The 15,746-nt window shown below is 38.3% G+C and overlaps 1 protein-coding gene across 4 annotated transcripts in view; it reads right to left on the bottom strand.

Moving 5' to 3' along the window:
* Positions 1 to 15,746, bottom strand: part of TONSL (tonsoku like, DNA repair protein) — a 36,961-nt gene that overhangs the window by 6,968 nt on the left and 14,247 nt on the right. For 3 of the 4 annotated variants that reach the window (XR_007949483.1, XM_051971274.1, XM_051971273.1), the window contains exons 12-23: positions 15,000 to 15,070; positions 14,744 to 14,833; positions 14,496 to 14,568; positions 14,151 to 14,314; positions 13,757 to 13,907; positions 12,460 to 13,238; positions 12,017 to 12,093; positions 10,895 to 11,045; positions 10,685 to 10,763; positions 8,680 to 8,981; positions 2,231 to 2,402; positions 692 to 867 (exon numbers count right to left, since the gene is read on the bottom strand). Coding sequence is in view for 3 of the 4 variants with exons in the window: in XM_051971274.1 (XP_051827234.1) it covers positions 692 to 867; positions 2,231 to 2,402; positions 8,680 to 8,981; positions 10,685 to 10,763; positions 10,895 to 11,045; positions 12,017 to 12,093; positions 12,460 to 13,238; positions 13,757 to 13,907; positions 14,151 to 14,314; positions 14,496 to 14,568; positions 14,744 to 14,833; positions 15,000 to 15,070 (2,285 nt within the window). In the remaining variant the exon portion in view is untranslated. Of the gene's footprint in view, positions 1 to 691; positions 873 to 2,230; positions 2,403 to 8,679; positions 8,982 to 10,684; positions 10,764 to 10,894; positions 11,046 to 12,016; positions 12,094 to 12,459; positions 13,239 to 13,756; positions 13,908 to 14,150; positions 14,315 to 14,495; positions 14,569 to 14,743; positions 14,834 to 14,999; positions 15,071 to 15,746 lie in introns of those variants that run through there. The other variant, XM_051971275.1, reaches the window with a different exon arrangement.

Below are 15,746 nucleotides of genomic sequence, written 5' to 3'. Positions count from 1 at the left end.
TTTGCCCTAATGTTCTATGATTTCTGAATTCAGGGTTCTTTCAGAATTCTGTATGCCAGATCCACTCCCTAAACAGCTTTGAGTCCATATCCTGTCCACTTGTGAGGTGAAATCATAGAGAAAGAAAATGTGGGAGGATTTTCATATTGAGGCAGTATGTATGGAGCTCCTTTGTGCATAAGCCTTTCATTATACAATCAAATAAGGTAATATTTATAAAGTGTTTAGCACAGTGTCTTGACATATAGTAAGTGCTTAATAAAAAGCTTGTCATCCTCCATCCATACCTGCTTGCACTCAAAAATCATAACTGCTCATTTTTGTACTGAGACTTGATATTTGACATACAGATTTCTCCCCAGTGTTTTAATTTTCAAGTTTTGGAAAATCCTATTGTTCAAAGCCTACAAAATCATGACAAAAATCACAGTAATATTGATCTTGTTTTCCTTAAGATCTCCAATTTTTTTCCCCAAACTCAGATATAAGAAACTTTCATACTCTGAACTGTCTATTTTTCTCTTTTTAGTGAATCAACAAATATTAAGTGACTACTATGTGACAGGGACTGTCCGGGAGATGTAAAGGCCCTCATCTCAGTAAACCAAAACCAGAAACATCTTTAGTACTTTGCTAGTCTCTGTCCTGCTTGCTTTCTTCCTCCCCCATCCCAAGGGGCTCTACTGCATACCTGTGTCAGATATCTGAGCATAGATTCCATGAATCCTGAACTGTTCCTGTTGGCCATCACAGAGCCAAGCTCCAGCTGAGTTAGAACACGGTGAGGCACACACTGAAGAACCCGAGCAAGGGCAGGGACACCCAGTGTGTTATAGGACAGAGACAATAGCTTCAGGTGCAGGGCACCTACACTTCAAGGAAAACATATTTGAAGAATGGTGTTAGAAATTATATTCAGTCCAAAAGATTCAAAGAGTTTGTACAAGGTAGTACTCAGGACTATGGAGATGACTAAAGTAATCCTCCTATTTTCCCAATCCCAAAAGCCACATTATCTGCTGCTCTCGAAATACAAGTGTACTTCCCTCTCCAAAATTCCAAGAGGAATTCTCGAGGCTCAGAATTCCAGTTCTAGCCTACCTCTTCTAAGAAGCTTTTCTGAAGAAATTATTTACCACAATTAAGGTACTATTCCTTCTCAAAATTCATAATCATATGCAAGTGTGCTCTGCGTTTAAGCTAACCTGATTTATGAAAAATGGGAAATTAGGTCAATCTCACATATAGGGATCTTCTCTTCAACATAACATCTAGGTTTCATTATTCTGGGGAATGGAGGGAAAAGTCAACACACATACACATTGTATAGTCAGCTAAACCATTGATGTCAAATAAAACCCATTAACATTATCTGTGGCCTCGTGTATTTTTATTTTGTAAAATTATTTTCCAATTATATATTAGTCTGGCCCAGGTCATACCAGGGAGCTTTGCCTGCCATGTGTTTTGACACCTCTGAGCTAAATAATGGATTTGGAATTTGGGTATGAATTCTGATTTTGCTACTTGTGATCTGTGTGATCTTGAACAGTTAACTTGATACAAGATTGCTTCTTCCTCTGTCAAATGCTGGGTGTGTACTAGATAGTCACTAATGTTCCTCTTCAATATAATTCTATATCCATTGATACTATTTGATAATCTAGCCTCTGAGTAAAGAGCTCTATAGAGAGAAAAGTTAACATTTCCTCTCAAGGAAGCCCTTTCTCCTTTTATACTGGCTGCCTCCTTCAGCTAGAATTCATTCTCTTTAGCTTTGCTGCATAAAATCCTTCTCTACCAGTGGATAGAGCTCCAATCCTGAAGTCAGGAGGACCTGAGTTCAAATCTGAACTCAGGACACTTAATACTTCCTAGCTGTGTGACTGTAGGCAAGTCACTTAATCCCACTTGCCTTAACCAAAAAAAAAAAAAAAAATCCTTCTCTACCTTCAAGCACCACTTCTATATGAACTCATTCTTGATGCTACCAACTGTTTCTATCTTCCCTCCTCTACTTTTAATTTCTTCTATCTATATTTATTCTACAGTTATTTATATATGTAGTAGTTTTCTCCCTGTTCAAATGTAATCTTCCTTGAGAGTAGAAAATTTTCATTTATTTGTATTTATATTCCCAGTTCCTCACACACTGCCTGGCACAGAGCAGAAGTTTAATAAATGTTTGCTGATGAAAAGATTCATCTGGGTCTTGGAGCTGCTAACTCACCCTGCAAGGCATTGTCCATGGTGTGCTGATGATTCTGCAGGAAGTTTGAAGTGAAGCCACAGGCTTGTAGTCGCAGAATACTGAGAGCAGGGCAGGACTGAAGGAGGGAAGCTAGGGCTAGGACACAACCATCTCCCAAAGGATTCATACTCAAATTTAGTTTCTCTAGATTCTGCAAAACAAGTGAATAGGAGATAGGAGAAAGAGGAGGCAAGAGAATAAGCTTCCTTGAGGTGAGGTCCCTGTGATGTTTAAGCTTTCCTTTTCTGGCCTGCTGTAATGGACAGGACAGCTGGGGTATGGAAGCTTTTTGTCTTCCATTAAAGGTTTCTCTCACAAGACCTGTTTAAGGGTGAAGGTCATGTTTATAGCATTAAGACAAGGAGCTGCCTTAAGAAAGAGGCTTTTCACTATCTATATTAAACATATATGCACCAAGTGGGGTAGCATCTAAATTCTTAAAAGAGAAACTAAGAGAGCTGCAAGAAGAAATAGACAGTAAAACTATAATAGTGGGAGATCTCAACCTTGCACTCTCAGAATTAGATAAATCAAACCACAAAATAAATAAGAAAGAAGTCAAAGAGGTAAATAGAATACTAGAAAAGTTAGATATGATTGATCTCTGGAGAAAATGTAATGGAGACAGAAAGGAATACACTTTCTTTTCAGCAGTTCATGGAACCTATACAAAAATTGACCATATATTAGGACATAAAAACCTCAAACTCAAATGCAGTAAGGCAGAAATAGTAAATGCATCCTTTTCAGACCACGATGCAATGAAAATTACATTCAACAAAAAACCAGGGGGAAGTAGACCAAAAAATAATTGGAAACTAAATAATCTCATACTAAAGAATGATTGGGTGAAACAGCAAATCATAGACATAATTAATAACTTCACCCAAGAAAACGATAATAATGAGACATCATACCAAAATGTATGGGATGCAGCCAAAGCGGTAATAAGGGGAAATTTCATATCTCTAGAGGCCTATTTGTATAAAATAGAGAAAGAGAAGGTCAATGAATTGGGTTTGCAACTAAAAATGCTAGAAAAGGAACAAATTAAAAACCCCCAGTCAAACACTAAACTTGAAATTCTAAAAATAAAAGGTGAGATCAATAAAATTGAAAGTAAAAAAACTATTGAATTGATTAATAAAACTAAGAGTTGGTTCTATGAAAAAACCAACAAAATAGACAAACCCTTAGTAAATCTGATTAAAAAAAGGAAAGAGGAAAATCAAATTGTTAGTCTTAAAAATGAAAAGGGAGAACTCGCCACTAACGAAGAGGAAATTAGAGCAATAATTAGGAGTTACTTTGCCCAACTTTATGCCAATAAATTCGACAACTTAAATGAAATAGAAAAATACCTCCAAAAATATAGCTTGCCCAAACTAACAGAGGAAGAAGTAAATATCCTAAACAGTCCCATCTCAGAAAAAGAAATAGAACAAACTATCAATCAACTCCCTAAGAAAAAATCCCCAGGACCAGATGGATTTACATGTGAATTCTACCAAACATTTAAAGAACAATTAACTCCAATGTTATATAAACTATTTGAAAAATAGGGATTGAAGGAGTCCTACCAAACTCCTTTTATGACACAGACATGGTATTGATACCTAAACCAGGTAGGCTGAAAACAGAGAAAGAAAATTATAGACCAATCTCCCTAATGAATATTGATGCTAAAATCTTAAATAAAATATTAGCAAAAAGATTACAGAAAATCATCACCAGGATAATACACTATGACCAAGTAGGATTTATACCAGGAATGCAGGGCTGGTTCAATATTAGGAAAACTATTAGCATAATTGACTATATCAATAACCAAACAAACAAAAACCATATGATCATCTCAATAGATGCAGAAAAAGCATTTGATAAAATCCAACATCCATTCCTAATAAAAACACTTGAGAGCATAGGAATAAATGGACTTTTCCTTAAAATAGTCAGGAGCATATATTTAAAACCATCAGTAAGCATCATATGCAATGGGGAAAAATTGGAACCTTTCCCAGTAAGATCTGGAGTGAAGCAAGGTTGCCCACTATCACCATTATTATTTAATATCGTATTAGAAACACTAGCCTCGGCAATAAGAGTCGAGAAAGAAATTAAAGGAATTAGAGTAGGCAATGAGGAAACCAAACTATCACTCTTTGCAGATGATATGATGGTATACCAAGAGAACCCCAGAGATTCTACTAAAAAGCTATTGGAAATAATTCATAATTTTAGCAAAGTAGCTGGCTACAAAATAAATCCCCATAAATCCTCAGCATTTTTATACATCACCAACAAAACCCAACAGCAAGAGATACAAAGAGAAATTCCATTCAGAATAACTGTTGATACCATAAAATATTTGGGAATCTATCTACCAAAGGAAAGTCAGGAATTATATGAGCAAAATTATAAAAAAGTCTCCACAGAAATAAAGTCAGACTTAAATAATTGGAAAAATATTAAGTGCTCTTGGATAGGCCGAGCAAACATAATAAAGATGACAATACTCCCTAAACTAATCTATTTATTTAGTGCTATACCAATCAGACTTCCAAGAAAATATTTTATTGATCTAGAAAAAATAACAACAAAATTCATATGGAACAATAAAAAGTCGAGAATCTCAAGGGAATTAATGAAAAAAAAATCAAATGAAGGTGGCCTAGCTGTACCTGATCTAAAATTATATTATAAAGCAGCAGTCACCAAAACCATTTGGTATTGGCTAAGGAATAGATTAGTGGATCAGTGGAAAAGGCTAGGTTCACAAGACAGAATAGTCAATTATAGCAATCTAGTGTTTGACAAACCCAAAGCCCCTAACTTCTGGGAAAAGAATTCATTATTTGATAAAAACTGCTGGGATAATTGGAAATTAGTATGGCAGAAATTAGGCATGGACCCACACTTAACACCATATACCAAGATAAGATCAAAATGGGTCTATGACCTAGGCATAAAGAACGAGATTATAAATAAATTAGAGGAACATAGAATAGTTTATCTCTCAGACTTGTGGAGGAGAAAGAAATTTGTGACCAAAGATGAACTAGAGACCATTACTGATCACAAAATAGAAAATTTCGATTACATCAAATTAAAAAGCCTTTGTACAAATAAAACTAATGCAAACAAGATTAGAAGGGAAGCAACAAACTGGGAAAACATTTTCACAGTTAAAGGTCCTGATAAAGGCCTCATTTCCAAAATATATAGAGAACTGACTCAAATTTATAAGAAATCAAGCCATTCTCCAATTGATAAATGGTCAAAGGATATGAACAGACAATTTTCAGAGGATGAAATTGAAACTATTACCACTCATATGAAAGAGTGTTCCAAATCATTATTGATCAGAGAAATGCAAATTAAGACAACTCTGAGATACCACTACACATCTGTCAGATTGGCTAAGATGACAGGAAAAAATAATGATGAATGTTGGAGGGGATGCGGGAAAACTGGGACACTATTGCATTGTTGGTGGAGTTGTGAACGAATCCAACCATTCTGGAGAGCAATCTGGAATTATGCCCAAAAAATTATCAAATTGTGCATACCCTTTGATCCAGCAGTGTTTCTATTGGGCTTATATCCCAAAGAAATACTAAAGAAGGGAAAGGGACCTGTATGTGCCAAAATGTTTGTAGCAGCCCTGTTTGTAGTGGCTAGAAACTGGAAAATGAATGGATGCCCATCAATTGGAGAATGGCTGGGTAAATTATGGTATATGAATGTTATGGAATATTATTGTTCTGTAAGAAATGACCAGCAGGATGAATACAGAGAGGACTGGCGAGACTTACATGAACTGATGCTAAGTGAAATGAGCAGAACCAGGAGATCATTATACACTTCGACAACGATATTGTATGAGGACATATTTTGATGGAAGGGGATTTCTTTGACAAAGAGATCTGAGTTTCAATTGATAAATGACGGACAAAAGCAGCTACACCCAAAGAAAGAACACTGGGAAACGAATGTGAACTATCTGCATTTTTGTTTTTCTTCCGGGTTATTTATACCTTCTGAATCCAATTCTCCCTATGCAACAAGAGAACTGTTCGGTTCTGCAAACATATATTGTATCTAGGATATACTGCAACATATCCAACATATAAAGGACTGCTTGCCATCTAGGGGAGGGGGTGGAGGGAGGGAGGGAAAAAAAAATTGGAACAGAAATGAGTGTCAATATAAAGTAATTATTAAATAAAAATTTAAAAAAAAAAAAAAAGAAAGAAAGAGGCTTTTAAACTGAATATTACATAAAAAGAGCAAAACCTATTAGACTCCCAGCCCTCTGAAGTGGAGGCCATGTCTTTCCTAACAATCTGAGGGCTGCTAGGAAACTGGGATTATGTCTCCACTCCTCTTGAGGTTTGACTAGGGCAAAAACCTGGTATCCTCTTTCCTACAGATTCCAGTAAGTGTTCAAAAGGAGGCAAAATACAAAGGAGCTACTCTTTGATCATAAATTCCATTGGCAAGAGGCAATGATGCGGTAGCATTATTGCTGGGTTTGAAGTTACAAGATCTGGGTTCAAATCTCAACTTTAACACTTACTAGCTGTGCAACATGGGCATGTTTCACTTTCCTTCTCTATGCCTCAGTTTCCACATCTGTAAAACAGGACAATAAAATATGCACTACACCTAGGTCATACAATTTTCATGTGAAAAAAGTGCTATAGAACTATGACTTACAGACCTAGTAACAGTTTCACTAAAAGACCCAAGGTCTTGGAACACTATAAAGAAAAAAAGACTCAGAGTTCCGGCTAAAAATATCATACACAGCAAAATTAAGGATAATACTGAACAAAAGAAAATGAACATTCAGGATTTTGTTGCAAAAATAGAAAATGTGGACATATAAGATCCAAGAGAAATATAAGGTAATAATTAGAAGGAACTCAATAAGGATAAACAGTTTACTTTTTATGTGTAGAAATGTAAGACTGTCATTAGTAATTGGGTTATTCACAAGAAAGACTGGGGTAGAATTAAATATGATGTGGTTCTTAAAAAAACTGCAAACAAAAAGGTATACATAAATGAGATACAAGAGGAAGAATGACACAAGAAATGATACAGATGAGGGAGTAAGGCTAGTTAAAGAGGGAATACACAAACAAGCACAGAGAAACAGAGAGAAAGGCATAAAAGTCTTCTAAGTTCAAAAAGAAATAGGCTAAGAGGATAGGTTTGAAGAAAGTTTGATAAGGCAGGGATTTCAAGAGGGAACCTTACATCAGATCTGAATTAAAAAGAAATTAATATATTTTTAGAAGGGAACAAAAGTCTTCTAAATTTATAAAGAAATAAGAGGATGAGAGAATAAGATAGGGGGTATAAAAAAGTGTATAGATTAATGGGAATGAGATAAAGAGGGAACACCATATATATTTGGAAGGCTATCTCAATCCAGATAGAAATAAGAGGGCAAAGGAAAACGGTGGAAGGACAGGATAAGAAAGAGAATCTTGGAGGAAGGGGAAGGTTATTTAATAAGAAGTCAAGCTATCAAGTAGAAATAAAGCAGAAAAGTCAGGAAAAATTGGAAATAAGAGATATAAACAAATATAATAAAATCAGGAGAATTTATTAGGTTTTAAAAAAAGCAAAGTTAAAGCTAAAAGATTTAATCAAAAGAGAAAAATAGAGAAATTATATATTAGTCCTAGTAATCAATATTGTTTTAGACTATTTAAAATAACTTGATGGTATGAGGTTGGAATATTGCTGTGATGCAGGAAATGATGAGTAGCGAATTTAGAAAAATATGTAAAAACTTGGAACTTATGAAGGATGATATTATCAACCTTCAGAGAAACAAAGGACAACAAGCATAATATTGTCTTATATAGCTGTGTATGAATATATACATGTATATGCTATGTGTATGATTATGACATCTATGTATATGTATATATAAATATATCCACACTTAATTGTAACCTTCTTGGGCGAGGTGGGATGGAGGAAGGAGATAAAAAAAGAATAAAGTAAAAAGTATGCAGTTCAGAACAAAAGAAAACCTATAAGGAAACAAAGAAAAGATTAACAGCACTGAACACAATATATATTATTTATATATAAGCTTTCTTGAAATGGAAATTCATTGTTTTATATTTTGAATCCTTTTCATGTTCTGCTGTGCATATAGCAGTAGGTTTTTATTTTTCTTTCTCTATTTTGAATTTAAGTTTTAAATTAATTAAAAGAAAAAGGAAAAAAAAAGAAATATGAATTATGTTTGTTCCTTGGCTAAGCACTACTGTGGATATGATGCTATGCTGGTGGATACCATAACTGTGATTCAAAGATTTTCATTCCAAGATGGAAACACTAGCCAGGGCAGATTAATTTCAGAATTCCACTTACACTCTCTTCCTCCAACAGACAACCCTTACCTGGAAGGTGCTATGGTTTGGGAGGCCATTAGCAAGGTGGTGAAGGCCATCAGGACCCAGGTGGTTAGAAGAGAGATCAAGGAGAGTCAGGCCAGGCATGGTGCTAATAGTGGACAACAACTCCATAGCTGTATTGTTCCCAAGTCGATTCCCTACCAGGTGAAGCTCCCGGAGTGATGTGTGAAGCTTCAAGGCACGAAGCAATGGGGTGAGTTGGGCTGGACGCAGGGCAAGGGAGCAAGCACTGAATGAGGGGCCTGACCCCTGCTGTTCCAGAGCCTGAAGAATTAGCTGGTTCTCAGCTAAGAGAGAAGGGGAAGAGATTCATATCAACACATCTGGGGTAGGGTAGGTGAGGAATAGAAACAAACTCCTACCATCTTAGTCTGAAATAGTCAATAGTTTATATTCATTTTTCATAAGATCTTAGGTATGCTCTTAAGTCTTTTAAGAAAAAAGAACTAGGATAAGGCAAGTAAGACTAAATATAAACTGAGTCCTTCTCACTCCCAAACACCAACTCTTTCTGCTAGGCCTCCTGCTAAGGAGCTGAGAGTCACTATGATGCAATGGAAATAATTTCAGAGATATCAAGTCTCCTCATTTGTAAAATCAAAATGAATAGAATATATGATCTCTAAGAACGCGTCAAGTTCTAAATCTGATTCTATTATTCCTTTCAGATATACTTCTCCCATCTAGGTTATACTTATGAGATTATAAAATCATAAGCGACATTTTTCTCATCTCCCACATAATATGCACAAGTCAAATTTGAAATTTGAGAATCAAAATTGAAAAATCTTGTAGTTTAAAAAAACTTCAGAAATAATCAATCTAATCTAATCCTTAATAGGAAACCCCTCTAAAACATTCCCAAAAGCAAAAATCTAGCTAATACTTGAATTACAAATAGCAGAGTTGGGGCTTCAGAGGCCATTTAATCTTATCAATATCTGAATGAGGAACCCCTCTATAATGCCTGTTAGTAAGCACAAAAACTATAACCTCCACATTGTGGAGATTAGGGGTGCCCAGTACCCCTGAGATGTGGGAGCTTCTCTTCTCAACCAGATTGTGAATTCCCTGAGACTGTAGCTTTCCCTTCTTTATCTCCTTTATCCCCTTAATGAGTTCAGAACAACTACAACAGAAGAGGGTGGGTATAGGAAGAGGATCTTTATGGGGAGACCAGTTTCTTTATTAGACGACTTGGGTAGTACTGACAAATCATTTCTCTTCTCTGAAATTGTTTTCCTCATGTGTATTATATGAAGGGGATGAAATAGGCTTTAAACTTATCTTTAAAATTTTAAATTGGAACTAAATACTACATTGCCCAAGAGTTCCCCATAACTTCTCTCCATACCTCCTTTTCTCAACAGGGTTTCTCTAGGGAGCAAATAGCCAAGGAATTGAGTCTTCATCTGATCTTAGTAATTAGTCAGATGTGATAATCTTTATACTCCAGGGCTGATTTTTCCCCTTAGAAAAGAAGCCAGGGATCTCCATGAAGGATGGGAGAGAAGTAAAGTATAAACAATATTGATAAAGTGCTAATAGGGAACTAGAGCCTAAGTGATAATCAAATGCTCAAGCCAACATTTCAGTAGCCAGAGCTTTTTCGTCTTCACAAATAGAGAGACCTCCTTAAAGAGCAATCACTAGCTAACTTTCCACTACCTTCCTCATACCCTGCCCTCCAGCAGTAAAGGGAGCTGGGGAGATTCTACTACAGTAGTTTTCAAACTTTTGTTTTTAGTATCTTTATCCTATTAAAAATTATTGAGGATCTCTCCAAAGTGTTTTTGTTTATCTGGGTTATATTTATAGACATTTACCATATTGGAAATAAAAACTATTTTTGAATTTGTAGACCCTCTAAAAGGGTTTCAGAGATCCCCAGGATTCTCTAGAACATACTTTGAGAACCACTGCTCTACTATGTCTGCCATTAAACAAGAATTCCCAGATAATCCTTATTGATTTCCTGGGGGCTTCTTACCTTCCCTTAGGTTTTGACAAACCTTTCGGTATCGATCAGTCAAGGATGTTAGGTCACAGGAGATCACTTCAGCCAGCACCTGAAATAAAAGGTGATTTGTCAGTTCACAGGCCTTATCCTGTTAGGGTAACTCCTTTCAAGTATGTGTGAAGGGGAAAAGAATGTGCCAACTACTTTGAAGAGTAGGCAGGCTTTTTCACCCTCTCTCACCTCTTCATTGCTCTGCAGAACGTCAGTGATGAGATCTTCAGGGGCTAATAGGGCTCCCTCCTTTTTCAAAGTAAGCCAGGTTAGCAACCCACATGTCTGATAATATCGCTGAGATGCCTGGTCTGCCAGCCAGGACACAGGATGTCTTTCACTGCCACCAGGAAAGAACAGAGAAGAAACTTATGGAATCATTGTCTCTTCCCTCCCCAGGATCTACTCTACCCGCCCTGAGATGGGAGGAATGTAAATCTTTCAAAAGGGGATCTTCAGGAACAGCAAACCACCAAAGTATGTATTCAAAAGAACTCCTCATTTCTAGAATAAGGACCTAAATTCAACTCTGATCATTCCTTAAGTCTATGTTCCTTCAGCACTTAAAAAATCCTTTCTCTATTCTGTTAATATTTATATATACAGGAATTAGAAGTGATTGTCTTCAAACCAGATTGCTTTCCTCCAAAATGGAAAGGGCAGTGCCGACAGTTTAGATCATGAAGTACAACTGGGGCCAGAAGACTTGGGTTCTCTTCCTTATTCAACTATACATGATATTAAGCAAGCCACCCCATCTTTGTCACCTTAGGCCTATCTCATTCTCTATTAAAGAGAATAGATTAAAGAGAAGAGAAGAGATTCTTCTTTAATAGAGAAGGGATTGAGCCTGCATCTGGCTCTTGGGAATGTTTCCTGTCATATTTTCTCTTTACCTTGTCAGGACGTTTAGACATCCTTCCTCTTTTCCCAAGTGCTTAAGTCTCAGTCTGGCACCTGATGTTGTCATAGATTTACCAGACCTAGTCAACCATGCTTCCTATCATCCCAGCAAAAAAATGTATCTGTGGAAGCTAGGTGGGCTTCTTCATTGTCCCCACCCCAGGTTCACTCTACCCAATCTCATTTCCAATTCTACCATTCTTCAATGACAGCTCATATCCTGCCTCCTCCAAGACTACTTCCCAATGGGGTAAATTCCTAGAAGACAAGGATCATTTCTGCTACTCCTCTGCTTTCTCCAAGTGCCTAAAAGACCTGAGTACAGAGTGCGTGCCCAGTAAATATCTGATCTGAAATGAATAAATGATGAGAAGCTAAGAGAAGCAGGCAGGAGGGCTGACTCCTTACCTCTGGGGAACTGGAATAAGGAAGACATTATCTTGTACCCGAACCCGGATCCGTATGGTTGGGGGTGCAACTGAACACTGTGGGAAGGAGGAAAAAGAAAATCTGGGCAAATGATTATTTAATACTCCCTAAGGCCATCCTGGAGAAAGGACCCAAATGTTTCCAAAGCATGCAAATAGCTACCATGAGGGGTGGCATTTTGTGTGGCCTAGCCCTTTTATAACATTCCTGATGAGTAGTCATCCAGCTTTGGAAGACTATCAGTGACAAGGAACTAATTCCCAAGGTGACATGCTTTACTTATGGACAGCTCTACCTGTTAAGAAATATTTATTGAGCATCCCCTCGTACAGTGTTTTTCCTGCCTCCTCCCATGGTCAGGGGATATTCTCAAGGTCAGATTATCTATTTCAATCTCTCCTAAGAGCTCCTGGCTCACTCACTGGTAGGTATCCTGCTGAAGGATTCTCTCCACTGACATCTGAAACCCTGGAGACAGAGGGATTTTCTCCTGTTGAGTTGCTGCTCCCACTGGTTCTGCCCAGCACTGTCCTGTCCACAATGCGAGTGAGTTGGCTTTGTCGGGAACGTGGCTTAGAACTTAAGCAGATAGTTTCACCATCGCTTTCTGGCCCAGATGTGCAGTCTGAGTCATTGTCTGGGATACAGTGGCTTTTCCTGCGACGAACACAGCGGGACTCTAAATCATCCTCCAGCCAATCTCCATTCAAATACTCTTCTTCAGGAATGAGGGCTGACTGGGCGACAGGTGTCTGACTTGGCCCTTTTGCTATGGTCTTGAACAGGCGCCGGGCCTGGGCACTGCCCACACCGCGGATCGCTGCCTTGTACACAGCCCGGCTAGCAGATGCCACGTTTGACTCTGTGCTTTCAGAGGAGCACAGTGTTGCTCCTTCTGCTCGCTGCCCCAAGTTAAGGAGTCTTGGTCTCTTCTTAACTGGCTGGAATGGGACCTTATCATCATCCCCTTCAGAGCTACTGGCCTCACCTCCAACATGATAACTCTGTGGCCTGGTGATACCCAATCCTTGTTCTGGGGAGGTCAAGGGCTTATTAAGGGACCTGTTCTCAATAAAAGGATGCTGAGCCTCTGATTTGGCCAAGAAATGGGAAGACCTGACAGGGCTAGAAGAAGGGGAAGTCTCAGGGTCAAACAGAGAATTGGTTTGGATGGTTTGTGGAGTAAGACAGCCTTGGGGTGCTGCAGGAGAAAAGAAAAACAATTGTGAGAAGTTAAAGGCTGGCCTCCCACAATCTATCCCATGGACCTAAAAAAGGTATAGGAATAAAGACTGGATTTATGAATTCATTGATAAAGGGAACTTTCAGATAAGGAAACATTTTTAACCAATGCAGCCTGACATCTTCTCTGCAGTTGATACTCTTAAGAGAGCTGTTTAGAACACTGAGAGATTGAGCAACTTGATTAGGGTTCCAAAGACTATAGATATCAGCATAGAGGCTTGAACTTTAGTCTTTTTTGGCTCTGAAACCTGCTTTCTATCCATTCTATCCCAAATATCAAGCAGAATCTATTCAAGGATCCAGTTGTTTTCAAGGTCTAGTTATGACTGAGGCAATCAAGTTTCCTGAGTTCCAGAAGTCCCCACTTTCTTCATAAAAAGTGTCTCTAGCCCCATGGGATGGAGTCATGCATGCTGAAATAAAAGGGAAAGTGAACTCCCAGGAAATCCCCTGGAGGATGGCAACCCGGCTCACCTTGGCCCAGTGAAGCTATCCGTTGCAATTTTTCCATAGCTGCTTGCTGCAGCAATTTTTCCATAGCTTGGGCTTTAAGACGTGTTTCCTGATCTAAATCCTTGCCATAGAGTTTCACCCACTGCCGGAGGGTCTCCCGGGGGGTATGACCCTATAGAGGAAATAAAGGCAAACATTAGTCCTGTCTTGAAGATCACAGTCATTTGAATCCTGGAATCCTAGAGGACCCTCAGTTCTTACCCTTCCACTACCTTTCCCACAAATGCCTTCACCTCCAAATCCAAAGTGACCTCCCAGTTTATAAGAAAGAGTTGGACTCTAGATTCCTCTCCCTCTAATACATCCCACAATAGAAGCACAGGAGCCCATCCTCCCCACTCTCAAGTCCCATTACCTTGCTATTTTTTGCAGTGACTGATGCTCTCCTCTCTATTAATAGCTCAGCCACCTCAAAATGACCACAGTTGAGGGCATCATGAAGAGGAGTGATACCCTCACAGCCTGGACCCCCAGGATCGTCCACTGCAGCACCATGGTCCAGCAGGAAGCGAACAATCTCTAAAGGATCCAGAACACCCAGCCAAGTATAAAGTCACTAGTCAACTAGAAGCCCCACTAAGTTCTCTATTCATGTCCTTATTATGAGATTCAGATCCCCTCCAAATCAGTTCACTCCCTTCCATCCATCTTGATTCTTTATTCACAAACACAGTCCAGCTCTGAAACCCTCTTCCCTCACCTAAATGCCCATGATTGCAGGCTTCATGTAAGGGAGTCCAGCCACAGTAGTCTCGGGGATTCAGAGGATGACCCTATGACAAATGAGAGGAAAAACCCAGGCCCTGGGCATGACTCTGAAATTAGGACCCAAGTTCTGGAATAATTTCAAGCTAGTATAGGAAACTTTAGGAATCAAGGGCGAGGGGCCTAGTAATAATCTCTTCAATATTGACCCCTAATTTTTCCTTTGAAGCTCCTGAGTCATACCTGTTCCACAAGGTCACAGACTCGGCGATACTGCCCATCAATACATGCTCGATGCAACATTGTCTCCCCCATATCATTTCGACGATTCCACTATGGAGAATGCACCAAATGAAGGGAGAAATGAAGAGAGAATGCACACAAGTCAAAGTGGGAACAGGGAGAAAAGGAAAAGAAAATAGGGCTATAAAATGATGAGGCCATAGAAAATGTGATGTCTGAAAGTTGGTGGCTACCTCTTTCTTTTCACCAGACCTACCTTATTTAGTTTTCGACGGCCAGGGCCAGTTTGTCCATAGCTCTCCATTTCCTCCTCAGCACCTTCATTCTCTGGAACAATCATGATAGATAACTCATCCCAAGCCCTAAAGATATAGTACCTTAGGCTGATAGCTACCTAGACAAATGTTCTTAGATTATAAGTCTAGATCATGCCCAGTGGCCTCTCCCACAAATCCCAAAATGCCTTTTCCATTTGTTTGATATTGTGTGCAGATTCCACAAGCTCATAATTAGTTAAATGACTTCTGAGGATATTTTCAACAATGATCCTGTGATCATATGGCTAAAGAGATCTCTGGTCTTTTTTTAGATCTAGTTACTATGTCCTATTCCATGTGTCAAATCAACAAACATTTATTGAGTCCCTATCATGTTCTCTGAAAGATGCTAAAAAAAATACTAAGATGAATGAGATATAGATCTTGCCATTATGGAGCCTACTGAAGTAAATAAAAACATACACAGTAAAAGAGGAAAAAAGAAAAAAAAAAAAGGAAAAAACATTAATCACCAGAGGTCAAGACATAAAAAGGGCCATAAAAGTGGTACATAAAAGTGCTATGAAAGTAAAGAGATCACTTCCAGCTAGGGGAGGAAAAAAGGAAAGTTTCAAGGATATGATATATTTGGAGCAAAGTCTTTAAGTATAGGGATGATTTTTGACCAGCAGAAACAGAAGGAAGGATAGGCGAGGTATGGGTATAGTGTAGAAGAACAGATTTAG

The sequence above is a fragment of the Antechinus flavipes genome, chromosome 1 (genome assembly GCF_016432865.1).
Source record: "Antechinus flavipes isolate AdamAnt ecotype Samford, QLD, Australia chromosome 1, AdamAnt_v2, whole genome shotgun sequence".
NCBI lineage: Eukaryota > Metazoa > Chordata > Mammalia > Dasyuromorphia > Dasyuridae > Antechinus > Antechinus flavipes.
The sequence above is the reverse complement of the archived record's forward strand: the minus strand, read 5'-3'. Positions and strand labels throughout refer to the sequence as shown.